The sequence below is a fragment of the Microtus ochrogaster genome, chromosome 4, assembly GCF_000317375.1.
Source record: "Microtus ochrogaster isolate Prairie Vole_2 chromosome 4, MicOch1.0, whole genome shotgun sequence".
In the NCBI taxonomy this organism is placed as follows: domain Eukaryota; kingdom Metazoa; phylum Chordata; class Mammalia; order Rodentia; family Cricetidae; genus Microtus; species Microtus ochrogaster.
The window spans coordinates 45805505-45824870 of NC_022011.1; the positions used below are offsets into that span (position 1 = coordinate 45805505).

General features: G+C 50.7%; 1 protein-coding gene across 1 annotated transcript in view; it reads right to left on the minus strand.

Annotated features, from left to right (window-relative positions):
• Positions 1 to 242: 242 nt before the first annotated feature.
• Positions 243 to 19366, minus strand: part of Gpr107 (G protein-coupled receptor 107) — a 64642-nt gene continuing 45518 nt past the window's right edge. Inside the window, exons 15-18 of the mRNA XM_005346105.3 lie at positions 11210 to 11259; positions 9589 to 9672; positions 8270 to 8391; positions 243 to 4451 (exon numbers count right to left, since the gene is read on the minus strand). Of these exons, the coding sequence (XP_005346162.1) occupies positions 4355 to 4451; positions 8270 to 8391; positions 9589 to 9672; positions 11210 to 11259 (353 nt within the window). The 3' untranslated portion in view covers positions 243 to 4354. The remainder of the gene's footprint in view (positions 4452 to 8269; positions 8392 to 9588; positions 9673 to 11209; positions 11260 to 19366) is intronic.

Here is a 19366-nt window from a genome sequence, read left to right on the forward strand (position 1 = left end):
TGAATGACCCTTTCACAAGGGTCACCTAAGACCATCTACACCAGGTATTTACATTATGATTCTTAACAGTAATACATTTACAGTTATGAAGTAGCAAGGAATATAATCTTATGGCCAGGGTCAGCACAGCCTGAAGGACTGTATTAAGGGATCACAGCATTAGGAAGGGTGAGAACCACGGAGTCACAAGAAAGCAGACAGGGAGCATCAGGCTTTTCTGGGATTACAGACACGAGCTCCAGCATGGAATCTTTATTGGACATGTTTGCTTTGCAGTGAAATGCCTCCATACAGTGGCCAGTCCAGCAATCCTGAACACATCCATACCCCATGCTTGTGAATAAGCCAGTGGTTAATGCTACAACCACTAAGTGGCCCCAGCGCCCGCAGCCCAACTTGAATAGGCACAAAGGCCCATAAGACCTCCTGCAGATAAGTCCTCTGGGTTATTCGCCTGTTATTTGGGTCATCTAGAAAAGTTGCCTAGGAATCAGAAAGCTCTCTTATGTGGACAGGCTATCTGGCCTCTGCAGAGGGAGGCGGTGCATGGATGCTAAGGCTGGCCTTCCAACTCCCCGTCTATGGCACAGACTCAGCATCCTGTCGTCGGAGTGAATCTGTCTCACTTTGCTCTTTACAGACACACCAGGAACTTGTGTACCTTCCCCAGTGGCCTATCTGCAATCTCCTTGTTGTCAGAATCATGCCAGATCCTAACATAACATGATTGTGTCTGCTCCCAAGCTGGTCCCGTCCCTTGGTGAAGTCTCTTTATAGTGCTGGGAAGCAGGGAGGTGGACCCCTGCCCAGGTAGAGGGCCACCTAAATTTATATTTTTTTAAAGATTTATTTATTCATTATGTATACAGTGTTCTGTCTGCATATGTGCCTGCAGCTCAGAAGAGGGTACCAGATCTCATTACAGATGGTTGTGAGCCACGATGGGGTTGCTGGGAATTGAGCTCAGGACCTCTGAACAGCAGGCAGTGCTCTTAACCTCTGAGCCATCTCTCCAGCCCCAATTTATGATGTTCTTAAAGCATGAAACACATCCTACAGGACAGAAGAGGCCCCGGGGTATTGGGAGACTCCTTGGCCTACAACCTATGAACACGTTCTAGGTGGTACACGTATGAGCAAGACTCCTATGAATGTATTTTACAGGTTTATACCAGGGCAGCCTTGGAAAGCTGGAGTAAAGGGTAGATCTTCGAGAACATTGGCCTGTTCTAAATTAACACCTTTTCAACCAAGGGATACAAATAAAGTCCTCACCCAACTCTAGAGAGGAAAGGCAGCAGCAGTGGGCAGGGTGGGTCGCTGGGCGGCACCGTGAAATGCTGGGCCCGGGCAGGTCACAGCCAGCACAAGCTGAGGTGGGCAGTGGAGTATGAGAGCAGGGCTGGGTCTGGGGTCTAGGATCTTCCTGTGCGGACCAGCAGCTTGGCAGAGGGAGGCTGAAATGCTCAGCTGTCCTCTTGGGTATGCGGAACTGGGCCAGCAAGCTCATCAGACTAATGCTTCCTCGAGGAACACACTTTGGGATAGACAAGGGAGGTGACCAGAGGCCACTGAAAATAAACACAGAAATCTCTGACGCGCTTCCCCTTCTGCAAAGACTGGCTTTGGACTCCACTCCAAGAGCCAACAGGCGTTGAGGTATGGGGAGCCCACCATGTGGTACAGAGCAGCAATCCAGTGTTAGTTTGCATAGTTAGCGCTCTCGGGACAGAAAGTGCACCCTGCAGCCGGCGGACAGCAGGCAATGCTGCAGTGCACCAGGCCTGCAGTCAGTATGCCAGGGTGGGCTAAAGGAGTCAATGGGAAAGCAAGGTCGTCGGGGTGGGGCAGTGGTGCAGGGGGTAAGGGAAAGGAGAAGGAGGGGAGGGGAGAGGAGAGGAGGGGAAGGAAGACCCAAGGGTCAAGAAGAGCAGAAAGCCCACAAGCACCTCAGGAGCTGTGCGGCCCTGGCTGGCTGAGCAGGCAGAGGTTGGAGAGTGGAGACACGTAGGCATTTATTCCGAAGTGGTTTCTGAAGGAAAACTGGACATAGACCTGGTGTGAGGCAGGATCTTTGACCCTGGAGTAAGCTGTTTCTCCAGAGAGAATGAACAGAGAACTCTGCTAGTCAACTATAAGAGCTGACTGAGTCCTTGACACTGTTAAGAACTAAGGGCTCAGAGCTTAACACTTGCTCCTGATGGTCAAAAAATAATTTTCTAACAAAATCCACACTTTATTAAATGTCACAACCTACAGCTTCCAGTCCACAGCACTCTTAAAGGAAGCACGGACACCTCACACAGGCAAGGCAGAGGTGGGGGGGACAGTGGCAGTGCAATGTGCACCCCATTTTTGCTCAGTCTCTCCACACAAGGGCTTCACGGTTGTGTGCAGCCAGGTGGGCTGAGACTCAAGCTGCAGAGAGCAGCTGGTGAGCTGGGGCAACTGGGCAGCACTGGACTCCAACCATACTCCTCTACCCAAGGACACCGCCGAATGCTCGTCCACAGCTCTCAAGATAGGGAGATGAGACACATTTACAGTGCAGGATAAAGAGCTACAAGTTCCCTTTCCACGGCCTGGGCTCTCTGGGCCAGTCTTCCCAGCCCCATGTTAGGCTTTTGATCCTATCATTCCAGACTTCCCACCTTCCTGCCTGTGCACCCACGCTGTGGAAGGACCAGACTGTCCCCTATAATCACTCAGGGAGACCAGTGGGCTAGGTGGTACATAGTTCCCCACTTGCTCTCGCCACTCAACAGTTTTATTAAAATCCACAGCTGAGGCCCCTCATAAAAACCCTGCCTGGGGAGGCCCTCACCTTCTGTGAGTCTAGCACCTACTCAACAATGTCTTCTGAAGGAAAGCAGCAGCCCGCCCTCTGAGGGCCAGGCTTAGATGTCACCACAGGAACAAGCTTCTGCAGGGCTGGCCGAGCTCTTACGTACAGAAAAGAAAGCATTTAAAACTATGCCCATCTCCTCTCCAACTCCCTTCCCATCACATACCTTAAACAAATAAACAAGAACAAAACAAAAAAGGAGGAAAAGGTCCTTCAGGCCTAGCTACCTTTCTCCAGATAGACCAGCTGTGGTGGAGAGGGACCTGCTCACCCCTGAACAGTAGAGGAGGTGTCTTCTCGCTGAAGCAAATGGGAGGTAGTAGCTGTCACCCCGGAGAGCCCGTTCCTTGAAGTTGTGACTCACCGACAAGTCCTGGGCACTAAGCTGCTTTCAGGTGCCGAGCTGGTCGCCTGTGCCCTGGGTCACATGCCTTCCGAGCTCGCCTCTGCTGCAGCACTGTCCCATGCAGGCAGCCGCCGGTGTTCCTGCCCAGGCTCTGAACAGACCTCGCTGCCTCAGGTCTCTGAGCATAAGCAGCTCAGCTGTGCTCACTTCTTTCACACATGCTTGGAATATGGTTGGGGCTCAGAAGTCACTGCCTGGCCCATGCAAGATGTGGAACATGTCTAAGTATTTGCTTAGCTGCAGCCCTTCCGGCACCCAGTGGCTCCTTAAGGAACACTCTCCTGTTTTCTTTGATGCTGATCAGAAGACACAGGGGTAAGTAAGGAGAGGAAGGCAGGCAGCTGCTCTGGAGAGGCAGGGCCTGGAGTCTGGAGAGCACTTCTGGAGCCTCAAGGCTTCTCTCCCCTTCCCACACGCTAGAGACAACCATTTCACCAACAGGGCTGCGGTGCTGGCAGTGGCCTGGACAGCAACGCAATGGGCCCCCTCAGCTGGCCTCTAGTTAGAAGAGGGGACAACATTTAGAGTGGTGCTTGGGGCCAGTGGCCCTGGACAGGTGCTTCCAACCACCTAGGGTGACTATCTGGCTTTCTAAAGTAACTCCATTCGTTTCTGTCGCTGCTGCTCCCCAAAGGCAATCTCTCTCTTCTTTGTATTCTTGGTAGACACCTGCCTACATCCCAAAGTAACTTCTTTCCCCCCACCCTGGTACCAGGATTGAATCCAAGCCTCATGAAGGCTTGGCCAAGCAGTGAGCCACACCCTCAGCCTCCAAAGCCCTGTGAGCAGCAGCAGCCTGCCCTTCCCACCACCACAGCCTTTATGAGTGGCAGCCCCTGCGGTTCCCCTGTGGAGACCCCAGATGGACTCTCCTTTACCCCTCCTTTCTGCTCCTATCCTTCCTGAGGGGCAGTCCTAGCTGCTTGGAGCCCACCGCAATCAGGTTTTCTAAGAGTACATAAGTAGATGTCCACGCACTGAACTGTGCTGTGAGTATGGAGTGTCACTGTTGGGAGATGCCACACTGTCAGGAAGACGCTTGCTCACGACAGGGCTGTGACTAGGCTGTTCTCATTGACAGTGCATCCTCAGAGCGGAGCCCATCACGCGGTGCACTCCCAGTCACCCTGGGGCTCCACGGCACCATTGGTCACTTTCCTGACTTTCTTCATGTTCTCCATTACTCCTGATGCTGTCACTCTGAAAAAGAAGAGAAGTCAAAATGTTGGGGAATCTGTAACCCTGCAGAAAGCTTCTTGTAGGCCAAGGTAGAAACCTGGCCTCCTCCCGCTAGTGTGACTCTGTGTGGTATGCTATGTGGTGCTGGCAGGCCACTGACCTTTCTAAGCCTAAGTATAAAGAGAAATCTTCCCTTCCAGAACCACCACGAGGAATAAGATTCCTCATGTCTCCAAGCAAGCTGTCATCACTGCCAATGTGAATTTTTCTCTCTTTCACCACAGTGGCCAGAAATTATAGACCATATTCATATCATCATTGTGGTTATGGGACATTCAGAAAAGAAAGCTAAGTAGTGGATGGACACCTGCAGCAGCTACACAGTCACTCCCAAGGTACAGGACAGAACCACAGGCTCGGGGCTCAAAACCCTGCCCTGTGGACAGTTAACACTGCTTCCTCATGGTCTGGTGTTCCCCCGCCATTGCAAGAAGCCCTCAGCTTCTCTTCCATGCTGCTGCTGCCCGGCGCAGCTCTTCTGCACAATTATCTCACCCCCACCCTCCTCCTGCTCTTCACCTAGCTGGTCAGCTTCATTATCTTTCAGCTCAGGCTTCCAAGAGCTGTGTCCCTAAGAGCTAAGTGTCATCAGACAGCTGCTAGTGCCCACCTGCACTGCTGGGCCTGGGTGGCTGCTTTCACCCCTCTAAGGGCTGTGGCCTCCCTCTGAGCAGCAACAGAGCCTATACTTGACAAGCACTCTAGGGTGACCCTGCAGCCCCGAGGATGTGTAGAAAGGAGAGGAGGCAAGGTGAGAACATCAGCCCCTGTGGACTAGGGGCAGTGGTACCAACAGGAACAGCTGAGGGACACACGGGTGGGTCCATGAAATGGTCACTCACCTCACTTACCCTCTGAGGACAGGGAGGGTAGCCTAGACAACTACCCAGTCCTGCTGCTGGCCTGAGTGTGGAGCTAACACCCTAAAGCCTCAGGCAGGACACAGGGTCACACGGAGCACAGCTCTGTTCCCATGCACACTCTTAGCATCTGTCCAGTAGACCACACCACAGCTGCCAGTCTGTTCTCATGGACCCCTGTGCACCCTTCTGGGGGTCACAGCTCCTAAGCAGGTCTGAGCAGCACATCCCAGAGGGCCAGCCAATAGTGTGACAAGAGCAGAAGGCTGCTGGGGACCCTTGCCAGCTCCACATTTGCCCCTATGTTTCCCCAAATCCAAAGTCCATGATCACAGCTTGTCCATCACGGCAGGCTGCAAGCAGACAGCTTGGCTGAAGCTGCCATGGACACATCTGTTTCTTTGCCTAAGACATGCTTAGGGGCTACACTGTGAGAGGCCTAGCTATGAGAATCCTGGGCGTCAGATTCTCTGCCTCCCTGTGGAGTGGGAGCTTGGGGAGACTTTAGGCCCTTCCCATCTCCCCTACACAGAACCCAGGTCAGGAGCAACCAGACACAGTAAGGGTGTACGGAGCATGGCAGACACTGGCAATGCTAGTTAGTAAAATGTCACCCAGTACTTTTCAACTTACTGGGTTTTTTTTTTCTTTCATTTTTAACATTAAGTTTGTAACCAAAACTGGTAGACTCAAGGAGAGATGTAAAAGAGACAAGAAGGGAAAGCAAGCCCCGGTAACTTCTTCCACAGGCTGAACAGAAAAACCATAGGCCTTAAAGGATGATGGCCACACAGGCTCCAGAGGCAAGCTTGGGCCAGCACAAGGATGGAAGCTTCTCCTACACAGAAGAAAACAAGACAAGGAAATTACCTAGGACATGGTCACACAAGTCGGGGAGGGCACTCACTCGTGAGGCTTGTTAGGAGACCGTGGACTTGTTCTGAGGTGTGCAAAGGAAGGCCGAGCCCACAGGACACAGTTCTTACATTATCTGTGGTAGGTCAGGCCTAATTGCTCTTACAGAAGAATCGCCTTAGAGAGCTAAAGACTTTCTAGAACATTGAGGCCAGAGCTCTGCTTGCCTCTGGCACGAGTTATTTGTGGAGGACTTAAGAGGTGCCACCTTGCATTCACCACCCTAGTGGAGCAGCTAACACAAAGAGCAAGCCTGCTGTCTTCCTGAGCAGAAGGATGGCAGCCCAGGTGCTGTGCCATTCTCCTGTTCTGAGAGCACACCACCAGTGGCAGGAGACAGGTGGTAGGACCCCCATGGGTCTGTTCTGCCTCCACAGCTTCTCACTCTCCAGAACTCTCTGAGCAGCTCTCCTTTCCCAGCTGGCCTCCTTCCTTAGATGTCTTGTGTATATTAGATAGGGTCTGTCTGTGAGCTCAGCCCTATTCTATGTCCCAGGGGTCCCATTCCAGTGTCCTTACTGAGCTAAGGCAGTCTTAGAGCGTCCCTCAGAGCCCAGACTGCACTGAGGCACTGGTGATGCCAGTGCCCTAAGTACATAAGCCTGTGTACCCACTGGGCATGCAGCCCCTGCCACTGCAGCGCTCCTGTTACTGTCATGGTGTGGCTCCACCGAGCCCCAGCATGGCCTGAGCTCTGGTTCCTTGTAACAGGGGTGTAAACTGAGGGCACCAAGGGGTTATACCTCTATCTCCAACCTTCCCCCTGGGCTATGCCTTGCCAGACAGTAGAATGTGCACTCTAGTTACAAGGCTGGAGTCTCTGCACCTCCACCTCCCTCCCAAGTTTCAAACACACTGAAACCTGCTGTCTATATAAAGTTCATCACTCTCAGACTGACACCAAAGTCAGACTTTAAACATTGCCATGAAAGTCAGGCACGGTAGCGCACCCCTTTAATCCCAGCACTCAGGAAGCAGAGGCCTCTGTGAGTTTGAGGCCAGCCTGGTTCACATAGCCATCCAAGGATACACAGTGACACCCTGTCTCCAAAAACAAAATAAATCATCGCCACAAAGACACACACATCCTCTTTCCAAGGTACAATGGTCTAAGAAGAAATACAGGGACCCGTTCACAGTTCCACGCATCAGAGGACACTATGACCTCGCCATTTAGCCAAGTATCTAGCACCTTGCAGGGAGGAGTAGGAGGGCTACTGGCTGACTTGTGTTGTGCCTCTTTCAAAGGCCATTTACAAAGTCTCTACTACCTCTGCAAAAGGTTCAGCTGGAGGCCCTCCGGCTCCTCCCACTGTGTGGAAAAAGTATTTCTCATGGGGGGGGGGGATAAGACGCGGTCAGGGTCTGGGCCAGGATCCACCTTGCACTCACCGCCCTAGTGGAGCAGCTAGCACAAAGAGACACCCTAAGGCCTCATGTGTCTGTCAGCCAGCCTGGGCCTTAGCCTTTGAGCTGGAGGGGATAAAGGCAATGGGGCAGGGCCAGGGAGTCTTGTCCTGAGCTGACCACCACACACACAGCCCAGCTCCTCTGAGTCAGAGCTGGCATGGTAATGACCCATCTGGCAAATGACCCTTTCCTGAAAATAGGGCCCGTAGTTCCTAACCCTGTGACTCAGATGCTGTCAACCTGTGGTGACTCAGAAGACGTCATTTTCAAACATTAATAGCAATGATTGCAGCCTGACAGCAGTTCTAAACTGGCCCAGAACATTTCCAAACTCTTGCCACTTGGTCACTGGGAGCTGCTCCAGTGACACTTAACAGGATGGAAAGTTCTAGATCTTCTCTGACAAGACTGAGCAATGGCTGGCACACACTGCACTTCAAACTAGCTAAGCACACCAGGGGCTCCAGTGTCCGTGTCCTTCTGCTAAAAATAGAGGTACCACCTCTAAGCTGCAGGATGCTGAGAGCAAGGGACTCATTGCACACCATGCCTTTCAGTTCAGAGGAGGGAGGGAGAGAGGGAGGGAGAGCTTACACAGACTCCATCTCCAGGTCATCTTCCTCCTGAGAGAGCTGCAGGTAGGGGTTATCTGAAGCCGGGCGGAATTTATACCCCGTCAGGACAAAGAACACCAATGTGGCTGTTTCATCCAGGAGCTGCAAATTTAAAATCCACCCCAAAATAAAAGAATTAGCAACACTGCTCTTCAGAAAGCAAGGGAACTAAACATGCTTCAGTCTACATGCTCCACCAACAGCAACAGCTCCAGAGGGGACAATGAGGCGTATTCATGGGAACCACTTTTTTTTATGATGAGGCTGGCCTTGAACCCACTGCCTTCTGCCTCAGCTTCCCAAATAATGGGTTATAGTCTTCCATCACATTGGTTCATTTTATATTTTCTCTGTCCTACTTGTTCTTTCTTTTTCATTAATATAGTGTGTGTGTGTGTGTGTGTGTGCGTGTGTGTGTGTGTGTACACTGTGGAGTTGAGTGTGGAGGTCAGAGAACAACTTACTTATGGAACTGCAATTTCTCCTTCCATCATGTGGGTCCTGGGGGTTCAAACTCAAGTCATCAGTCTTGGCAGCAGACACCTTTACCACCTGAGCCATCTGCCCAGCTGGGGCGTGGGGTGGGGGTTCTAGTAAATTAACCCTTCTTTAAAAAAAAAAAAAGACTTTAATTGTACTTTTTATCTGTGTGTATGTGTGTATGTCTACGTGTGTTGCACAGCTGTACAGTGGCTGCACAGACCAGAAGAGGGTGTTGGCTCCACTGGGGCTGGATTTACAAACCATTGTGAGTTGCCCACCCTATGTAGTTTCTGGGAACTGACTGTGAGTCCTCTGGGAGAACAGCAAGTGCTCTTGACCTCTGAGTCACCTCTCTAGTCCCAAGAACAAAGGCCCGACTGCACAGTAGCACTAGGTGACCCATGACTAGTTCTAGTATCTTATGAAGATAATTCATAATTATAATAAAAGTAATAGGTTCAAAAACCCAAAATTAAAAAAACATATCACCAAATCATGAAGAACTAAATTCAAAACCACTCAGGCTCTGTGACTGAAGGCGAAGGTGGATACATTCTAATTACACAGAGCGAATCTCACTCGCTCTGCTTGAGGCTTTTCTTCTCAAAGACTTAGAATTAATCAATAATGCAATTACATCCAGATCCCTCATGTAACCCAACAGCTCTTCTAGGCACACAGATCACTGTATCTGGAGAGCAGAGGAGACGGAAGGTCTTAGCAGTCATCCCCAGGAAAGTCAGACGCAATCTTAAGCTATGCCCAAGACATGATCCTCAGATATAGATTCCAAACTGTCCCCCAAGAGCTGCAGACCTGGTAGAGCCACTTCCACTGGAATGGAACGGCAAACTTGAGAAGGAAGGCGATGATCCTGGTGAAGTAAATGTAGCACACGATCTACAGAAGAAGGACATCAGAAATTAGAGTACTGCTTTCTGCCACTAATTACCTCCAAAACAGAAAACAGTTCCCAGAAGGAAAAGATGTGGTCTATAGCCCTGGTTACCAATTCAGCAAGGAAAGCTGGAGGCTCTGCTCTACATGTCTTCCTCACGGTGGCTAAGACACTGACCAGACCCGCCCTGGGAGACTAGTCCCTTTGTATGGCTGTTCTAAACTTTCTCACCACCCACATGCATTTGGTGTCAGTCTCCAAGGGCACTGTTTTCACCCCCAGGCCTAGGAGCAGTTCTCAGCAGCTACAGCAAAACAGTCCCATGGGGAGCAATTGGACGACACAGTGAGCAACTGAGGCCCAAACCCCAGAACATATGGAACCACACGCCCAAGCCACTAACACCTTCTCTCCCTGTGATGAGGCCATACTGAACACCAGACCAGGTTAGGGTTGGCTAGGCTTGCAGGCCAGGAAGTACAGGTCCAGTGTCTCCTGGCCTTGCCAAAGAACCACTTCTCTATATCGTCATAGGCATCAGGAAGTGCTCTGTGGTGACACAAGATCCGTATAAACAAAACAGACAATGAGAAGGGGCGAGCAAGGATAAGAGCAGCAGCTGATGGGTGTCCGCCCTGTTTCTCTGCTGCCACCTTCAACATCTGAACATCTGCTCGAGCAGAGCTGTCAAGCTTCCTTGTGGGAGTCAAGGAAATAATGTGCTCACACCACGGGGCTACGGGGCTACACTTACACAAGGCTTTATGTTCACCACTGACTTGCTGGACACAATGATGCTCACCTTTAATCCCAGCACTTGGGAGGGAGAAGCAATGGAACACAAAACCAGCGTCAACTTTCTGGGTTTTTCTGTTTTTTTTTTAAACATTTATTTATTTATTATGTATACAATATTCTGTCTGTGTATATGCCTGCATGCCAGAAGAGGCCACCAGATCCCATTACAGATGGTTGTGAGCCACCATGTGGTTTCTGGGAATTGAACTCAGGACCTTTGGAAGAGCAGGCAATGCTCTTAACCTCTGAGTCATTTCTCCAGCCCCCTCAACTTTCTGTTTTTAAGGGACATATCACTGCAATACAACTAGCTCCTGCCTGGCAAACGGAGAGAGTGGTGAACAGGCAGAAATTTTGTGGGGAGCCTGAAGAAAAGCACAAGGGTGAACCCATATTCCTAAGTGGGCAGAAAGGGCAAGTCAGGGAATGACTGGATGTGGCCTAGAACTTGGGGATCACATACTACCCTGGACACTACATACCCACACACCCACCCACACCCACAGTCACTCCCACACTCCTGCAGTTCTGGTTTCCCACGAAGTGTATGTGCTACTTTCCTAAGTATTTAAAGACACTTCTAACACTAAGGCTTAAAAGCAGCAACCCAGATTTTTCACTGCCGCTTTAGGAGAGGGGACGTGAGGTTGTGAGGCCACTGGTGGGTCCAGATGCGGTGGGTGCTGTCACCAGGCCCGCACACTGATCTTATTTACAGACTTAGTTTTATGTTTTACTCACCAAGACGTAGTAATGTCTGAAAAGCTTCAGCTTTGCTAAATTAATGGCAGCTACAAAGAAGAGAATAAAAAGTGCATTAACTTTTTTTTTTCATCCAATCACTGACCACCTGTCCTGCCACCTACTCCCATTCGTCCATATGGAGACAAAGTCTTACTATGTGGGCCAGGCTGCTATGAGGCAAAAACCCCTCCTCAGCCCTAAGCAGTTTGAAGTGCTGTGCTTGAACTTCACAGGGTATACAGATACAGAAGGGACATGATTTTTTTTTCTTTTTTGGTTTTCGAGACAGGGTTTCTCTGTGGCTTTGGAGCCTGTCCTGGAACTAGCTCTGTAGACCAGGCTGGTCTCGAACTCACAGAGATCCTCCTGCCTCTGCCTCCCAAGTGCTGGGATTAAAGGTGTGCGCCACCATCGCCCGGCTAGGGGGACATGATTTTTAAAATCATGTCCCTTCTGTATCTGTATACCCTGTGGGTGCAGAGGTGATAACACAGAGACAGAGAGTGTGTGTGTGTATATATATATATTTTTAGAGAGAGAGAGAGAGAGAGAGAGAGAGAGAGAGAGAGAGAGAGAGAGAGAGAGAGAAGAAAAGGAACAAGTTGAGTACCTGGCCAGTAGCATGATGCCATCAATCTCTCAACTGTTTGGGGAGACACCTCACTCAGGAGCTGGGCCACTCTAGTCAGAAATGGATGCTATGGATGGGATCTCAGTAAAGACAAGGGTCAGGGCTAACATCTCCAGCCCTGCACTGCACTGTGGGACAGCTGCCCCTTCCGCCAGAAGCAGACCAGGGTGGCCCACTCACCCATCTGAGGGCCTCTCATAGGGGCAAATGCAAACAACTCTCAGGTGCACTCGGGAAACCTCACCTCCATTTCCCTTACAGGCTTCAGAGTTAAGTCCTTGGAAATCAGGCTCCTTGGTTAAGCTTTCCCTTCAAGAACGCTCAAGGTCAGCCACACCGGGACACCCAGCTTCCTGACACTGCCTATAGCTATGAAATATTGATGACCACAGAGAGTAGCCTGGCTCCCTCCCCGATTAGCAACCCTTTCATTCATCATCACCTTCCTGCAGGAGACAAATTAATTTTGCTTAACAGCATTCAATTACTGACTCAGTTTAAGAATGGGACTGTGGGTGGCAGACATTCAAATTTCTTCTTCCCTTCCCCTCTGGCTCATGATGAGTGGGGGAACGAAGCTTAGGATGCCCACAGAGATTCCAGGAACCCTAAGTCATCAAGGTGATTGTCAACTAAGGGTGCTGCCAGGTCTTCTGAGAGGCAGCCTTTCCAGAGACTTCCAAAGTCCAGAGACACACTGGCTTTTCGTGTGTGCTTGTGTGTGTGTGTAGTCATGCATGTAGGAACAAGTACACACACCCAGCAAGCAAGGGAAGTGACAACTGGCAGATCACCCAACATTCTCGACTCTGCATCTCTGAGAATCATGGTTTTTTTGTTATTTTTTTTAAACAAGCTCTCTGGTTCTCACCCTTTGTTTGTCCAGTCAATACTAGTTGACCAAGTCCTGACTTGCACCAGGCATTGGGTACAAACAGTGCTCTGGGCAGTTGCAGTATCATCCCAGCTGTCGGGGACACCCAGAGGCTGGGAGGGATGTCACTGAGGATAGATGCTAAACTTGAGACACACAAGGTGAATCAGACTATCCTAGAGTTTGGATTTTGCCCACATGCACCCCCCCCCCATCTTGTTTCCACAACAGGGCCAGGTCCCACCACACTCTGCAGCAGAGCCAGCCAAAGCTTGAGGGCATTACATGTTGTCACACAGGGCAACCACTAATTTTCTCTTTTCCTAAAAGGCCATAAAGTGTTTAGTGCTCTCAAGTTCTCTTCCAAACTCTGCAGGCTGAAGGAGTCCTGAAGATGGAAGCTTTGCACCCGGAGAAGTGACTGCCTGGCAGGGGGTGTCCTGCTTTCCTTCTCAGAGTCCCTGAGTGCTGGGAAAGGGAAGAGATGACAGAGGATGAGGCAGGGTTTTCCAGGGGAGTCAGGCAGGCAGGGAAGGAACCAATGGGCCCGACTGTGGAAGAGAGGGGGGCTCAGCATGCTAGACCTTGGGGAGGCTGGCAACTGGGCTAGACAGAGAATAAAGTAAAGATACAAGACTGTGAACTTGTCGTTACCGGTTCTGAGGGTTTTAACAGAGAAAACCAATAGTAAGAGCCCAGCTGAGTGAATGCCCCCCCCAGGCGTACAGTGACTGGGTGTGGTCAAGACAGCAAGCCTCAGGTTCAGCCAGACACCGTGGCAGAGACTAGGAAGGAGTCCTGCGGGGAACTATGAAGGACAAGGGGCAGGAGGGGGTGTGAGGAAGGGCTGAGCCCTGGAGATCCAAGGGCAGATTATGGAGTTAGACAAAGTGACACGTGGCACCCCTCCCCCCCATCACATGCCATGAGGCCACACCTCCAGCTACAGACACTCTCTGAAGGGAGGTAGGCTACAAACAGCGCTCTAATTGAGCCTGTGTGCCTGGCACCCTCACACCAGACGGTTCGCTACAGAACACTGCCATGTTACCCAGCATTCCCAGGGCTGACAAATTGGTCTTAGAAGAATGTGAAGAGCTCCAGGCCATTTCCTAAAGCAGTCATGAAGATGTCGTTGCTAACACCATGGCATTAGTTAGCACTGCTGCTGGCAGGGACCAGGCCCCTCAGGCCTCAACCCTGTAAGCCAGTTCTCTCTAGCCACTCCTGCAAGTGTGTAAGTGGAGGTGGAACAGGACAGAAGAACACAAAACACACAGGCACAGTGGAGCTGTACGTCCAGGGTTTAAACCTCGATTCTTCTGCCAGTTCTACTCATGTGATACTAAGCAAGTCATCTACCCTCTGTCTGAACTTCAGTTTGTCCATCTGTTAAGGTAGGAACAATAATATCTACCCATAGGGTCACTGGGGTAATCGGCAAGGTAATACAGGCAGCAAACAGCTCAGTACTTGGATGCTGTTCCAAGTTGATCAGAATCCTGTCAGGATTACATAGGGCTAGCTTGCATCAAAGGTGGCCACAATGACTGGCAGAAACCCAGAGTCTAGTATTACTGGACAAAATGTGAACCTGGGATTGCTAGCAAGCCCAGGCTCTCCTGGAAACAGTGCAACCTGCTATATGGAATTGATGAGTCAGGGCACAGCGCAGAGGACCAGCCGCAAGGTGAAACCTCCCAGCATCATGAGAGGAGCAGCAGGCAGCAGGTTACAACCTGGAATCCCAAGCCTCCCTTTCTTTTCTTCCAAAGATTTCCTGGGAGTTTGGGAGGCTGACAGCTTGCTGCTCCCTGGGCTCTCATGGGAGTCCTAGTTTGTGGAGGCTTGGCTGGCTATTTCTGACTCTGCTACACTGCAGTAGCAAAATATGGTCAAAGAATGAGCAGGCCAGAGGGAGCCAGGAGCCCTCAGTTCCAACCCTACTCCACTGTAAGTACACACGCCCGCCCCTGACCTGTGCATCCTCCTCCTCATCTGGAGCTTCTTTAGGGCAGAGGCTCCTGCCCAGGGGGCACCAAAGTGGCCAGCGCTTCATTAATTAAAGCATTTTACTTTGTTTTCAAGACAGGGTTTCTCGGTGTAGCCCTGGCTGTCTCAGAACTTGGTCTGCAGAACTCAGGATCGCCTGTCCCTGCTGGGGTTAATGGCATGTGCTGCCATCACCACCACCTGGCATAAATTCAAGGATTCTTAGGAAATCTGGCCCAGGCCCAGCTGTGGAGGTTGGAGCCCCTGCCAGGAGGGGAACAAACAGCATGGCCGCAGCTCCAGGGCTCCCCGAGTTAGAGCTCCCCCACCAGACTCTTCTCCTGCCCAGGGGAAACGGGCCACAAGTGGAGCCCGAAGCCTGGCGAAGGCGTCTTCCTGCCAATGCCCTCAGGTCAAAAGTTAATACACAGCTGCTACAGGGGGTGCTGCTTGCCCTTCCCTAGACTGCCACCCTCCCTCAAGCCACGGTGACAAAAAAGACCAAAAAGCAGGTGGCAGCTACTTGGGGAGAGGGAACAGCACCGGCGAGTTGCCGATGGCTCTGGAAAAAGCCCCACACCATGTCACACAGGCAAGCCTAACTACTCTCTGCTGGGGGCTGGTCAGGAGGTTAAAGGGGGCCTGAGTTTGATTCCTAGAATCCATGGTCTGAGATTAAAAACAAACTCCTCAAGAGTATCCTCCTGACTCCCCTCAATGGGAGCGCTGTGGCTCACACATGTTCTCCCTCTCCCTTGCATATGTATGCATGCATGTGCACACATACAAATAATAGATAAGATAAAATTAAGGGCCAGTAAGATGGCTCAGTAGGTAAAGGTGACTGCTACACAGCTGACAATCTGACCTCATCCCTGGGAGCCACACAGTACAAGGAGAGAATGGATTCAACGGAGAGATGTCCTCTGACCTTCACAACTTAACCCTAGCACACCGGCATGCTGTGTACACACACAGAGAGACTAAGAGAAAAAATTCAAAAATAAATAAAATGGCCGGGCGATGGTGGTGCACGCCTTTAATCCCAGCACTCGGGAGGCAGAGGCAGGAGAATCTCTGTGAGTTCGAGACCAGCCTGGTCTACAGAGCTAGTTCCAGGACAGGCTCCAAAGCTACAGAGAAACTCTGTCTCGAAAAACAAAAACAAAAAAAATAAAAAAAAAGATAAATAAAATGAAGGACATGAAAGGAAAGAAATCTGCTGAGAAAAAGGGTTCCAGAAGGGACGGTGATAGAAGAGATGGAGCAGATGTAAACAAAATACACTAGGCATGTATGAGGTTGACAATAAATCCGAAACCATCTCTAAAAGGGAATCGGAAAGGGAGCTCTGCTGCTAAAAGCAAGCATATGCTGCTCTTGCAGAGGACCTGAGTTTGGCTCCCAGCACCCATACGAGCTGGCTCACAACTGCCCGCAAACCCAGGTTCAGGGGATCTGATTCCATCGTCTAGTCTCCTCAGGCTCTACACACATGTGCATAACCAATCCCCGCCCTCCCAGACACACATGAATATACAGAATTAAAACTTTTTCAAATCTTATGACTAAACCCCCAAGAAGGCCAGAGACTGCTCACACCTGCCCCCAGCTGATTCCTTTGATAGTTTTTAAACATTTATTTATTTATTTATTTATTTATTTATTTATTTATTTATTTATTATGTATACAATATTCTGTCTGTGTGTCCACAGGCTAGAAGAGGGCACCAGACCTCATTACAGATGGTTGTGAGCCACCATGTGGTTGCTGGGAATTGAACTCAGGACCTTTGGAAGAGCAGGCAATGCTCTTAACCACTGAGCCATCTCTCCAGCCCTCCTTTGATAGTTTTGAAACTACCCAGAAACAACGAGAACCACCGCAACTGTCACTGTTGAAGGTGCCGCCACTGTGCCATTTCTTCCGCTTCATCTCACAGGCTCCTTAGAGATGTGTCTGGGATGAAGGATCTGGCCTGGTGAAGGCTAGACAGACTCAGCCTGTAAGTGAAGAAGCCAGGCCTCAAGCCCAAGGCCACCGTCCTTAGCACCAAGTTCCCTCTGCCTACACTCCACTGACCACTGCCATCAGGGTTCTTGCTGGTGACGGCCAGTGCCAGTCTCAGCAATGACTGATCACTTACAGGGCACACAGAAGCAAAAGCCCAGGACAGCTTATTAACCTTTGCCTGTGTGAAGTAAGCCCGACTTAAGACACGGCTTTCTCACCCTTCCCCCTGCTCCTCCCTGCTGTGCCATGGAGACAATTCTTACTCAAACACAAAAGCTCAAGGAGTAGGTTTTTGCCAGCAGCATGAATTGCTCAGACTCACTCTGAGCCAAGCCCCCGCCCTCCATCTGCTTAAGTGCAGCTCAAGCCCACTCTGCAGAGAGCAGAAGAGCTCTGCACATGCTCACACGCTGGCCCCATGGCCTATGCACAGCCTCGCTATCACCATCACTGTCAGCAATGAGACAAGCCCCGGAGATCTGGGACTACTCTGGCCTTAAAGTGTTAACGGGAGCCCTACAGCCTCCATGAGGAAATCCACTGACAAATCTCCGACAGTTTGGGGGAGCAAGCACAGGGAAAGGAGCTGTAACCGCCAGTAAGGGCAATAAGATGGTTGCTCAGAGACAGCCTCTGAGCTAAGTTACTCAGAGCACAGGACACTTTCCTCTTCAAGCCACCAGGGGTGTGAAAAGTGATTAAAATCTATTCCTACATGCATTTCAAGCAAAGGTGAGCTGGCCCATTGGGGCTGTGCACCTGTGCCAGACCATCTCTTCAACAAGAGAAATGCTAGTGGGCCAGAGGACAGGTGGTCAGGCCTTGAGGATAGCTTGTTTCTCAGGCGCTTCAAGGGAGAATCTCTAGTCTACAAGTTTGGGATTAGCCCAGGCACTAAAGTAAAATCCCAAATTCATAGACCACAGGGCAGGGGAGTGCAATGCTCCTTTTCCCTTGGCCTCCAGATCCCACCCATCATCAGACTGCTCAAGGAGGGGTACAAAGGGCTAGTCCAGACTGGCCACCTGTGCCTCCACCACTCCTGCAGCACAGCGTGCAGCTGCAGAGAATGAGCGCATCAGATGGACACAGGGGAGACAGCAGCCGAGCTTGAGCACCTGTCACCCTCAGCTCTCCACTGCAGTTACAACCAGCAGGGAGCCAGGATGAAGGTCACACCTCTGCCTGTTTGATAACACAGGCCACCAATGCAAGCAATGATCTCTGGGTAGAGAGTCTGACCTTCCTGGACTACTGCAGTCATCAATCAGGAAGAATAAGTTGCAGTCCTGAGACATGCCAGCAGCTCGGGGCAGAAGAAGCAGGCCATGAGGGGCAGCCAGCACAGAGCGGGCACACTGAGCTCCTGATACTTAATGAAGTGGTGCATCCATCATCCACAGCTTCTCAGTCTGTGTTGGGAGAAGCCCCTGGGCTCTGGGTTGTGTGTTGCTTAACCTCAAGATGTCACCACTCATTAAGTAAGGGATTAATTATTTCACAGTGTTGGAAGATACGAGTTGGTAACAACTCGGGAATTTTGAATGTGTCTGAGGGGAAAAAAACAGGGTTTTGGTAGATAACATATTAAATAGCTTGTTTTAAACTGGCTTTATGAGAGATATTCTTTCGATTGCTCTCTCTGAGCTGTGCTTGAGATATTTCTAGGCTCCTGAACCCTCTGATAATGTGTAAACAACTGCCCCCACAGTGTGGAGCCCCGCAGGAGCCCTGGAGGAGTCATCTGCAGACAGCGTGCTGACAACAGCTTGTGTGAGGGTCCTGAGAGCAAGACAGCACACTTTGAGGCTTTTATGGGACCACTGTGGGCCACGAGAGAAACAGGCACCTTTGAGGTGTCCCTGAAACAGCACCGGGAGAGAATACAACTGCGGGCAGCTTCTGTCAGGCTACAGGAAGCCAGCACAACACCCTGGGAAGCAGTCCAGACTTTCGGCTAGGGTGTTCTGATGTTCTTAGCCACACAGGGTCAAAAGGAAGACGACAATGTTCTGTGATCAAATAAAGGAAATCATTTCTTTGCCTCTTCTGTTACAACACCTTGTTCTAGGAGTGGTTAAGAGCACTGACTGCTCTTCCAGAGGACCTGGGTTCAATTCCCAGCACCTACATGGCAGTTCACACCTGTCTGTAATTCCAGTTCCAGGGAATCTGACACCCTCACACCAATGCACATAAAATAAAGTTGTTAAAAAAAAAAACGTTCTAAGTGACAGGGTCCAACAGCTAGGCCTCAGCAACAGTGAATGCAAAGGCACTGTAGGGCAGGGAAGCACATAGCTGCACCCAGCTCCACGGGTGTCCCCAGAGCAGGCAGGGAGACTCGGAAGTATATCTGAGAGGACCCCCCTTCTCTTGGCCTCTTCCCTGAGGGCTTCCAGCTCAAGGCTCTAGGTTTCCCCTGGCAACAGCCCTCACTTGCTGCCCACAGCATCATGCACGGCTCCTATGTGGAAAGTGAAGCTGAGGCTGGACAAGCCTGTCGCAGAGACACTGAAGTGAAAGAGCTGGGGGAAATGTGCTTACGAACCACTAAAGCCAGGGTTCTGCTCCATGTTCAAAGGTGTCTGCTAAGGACAAGTACACAGTCCCTCACGAGACACTGACTAGTTAAGGGGAAGT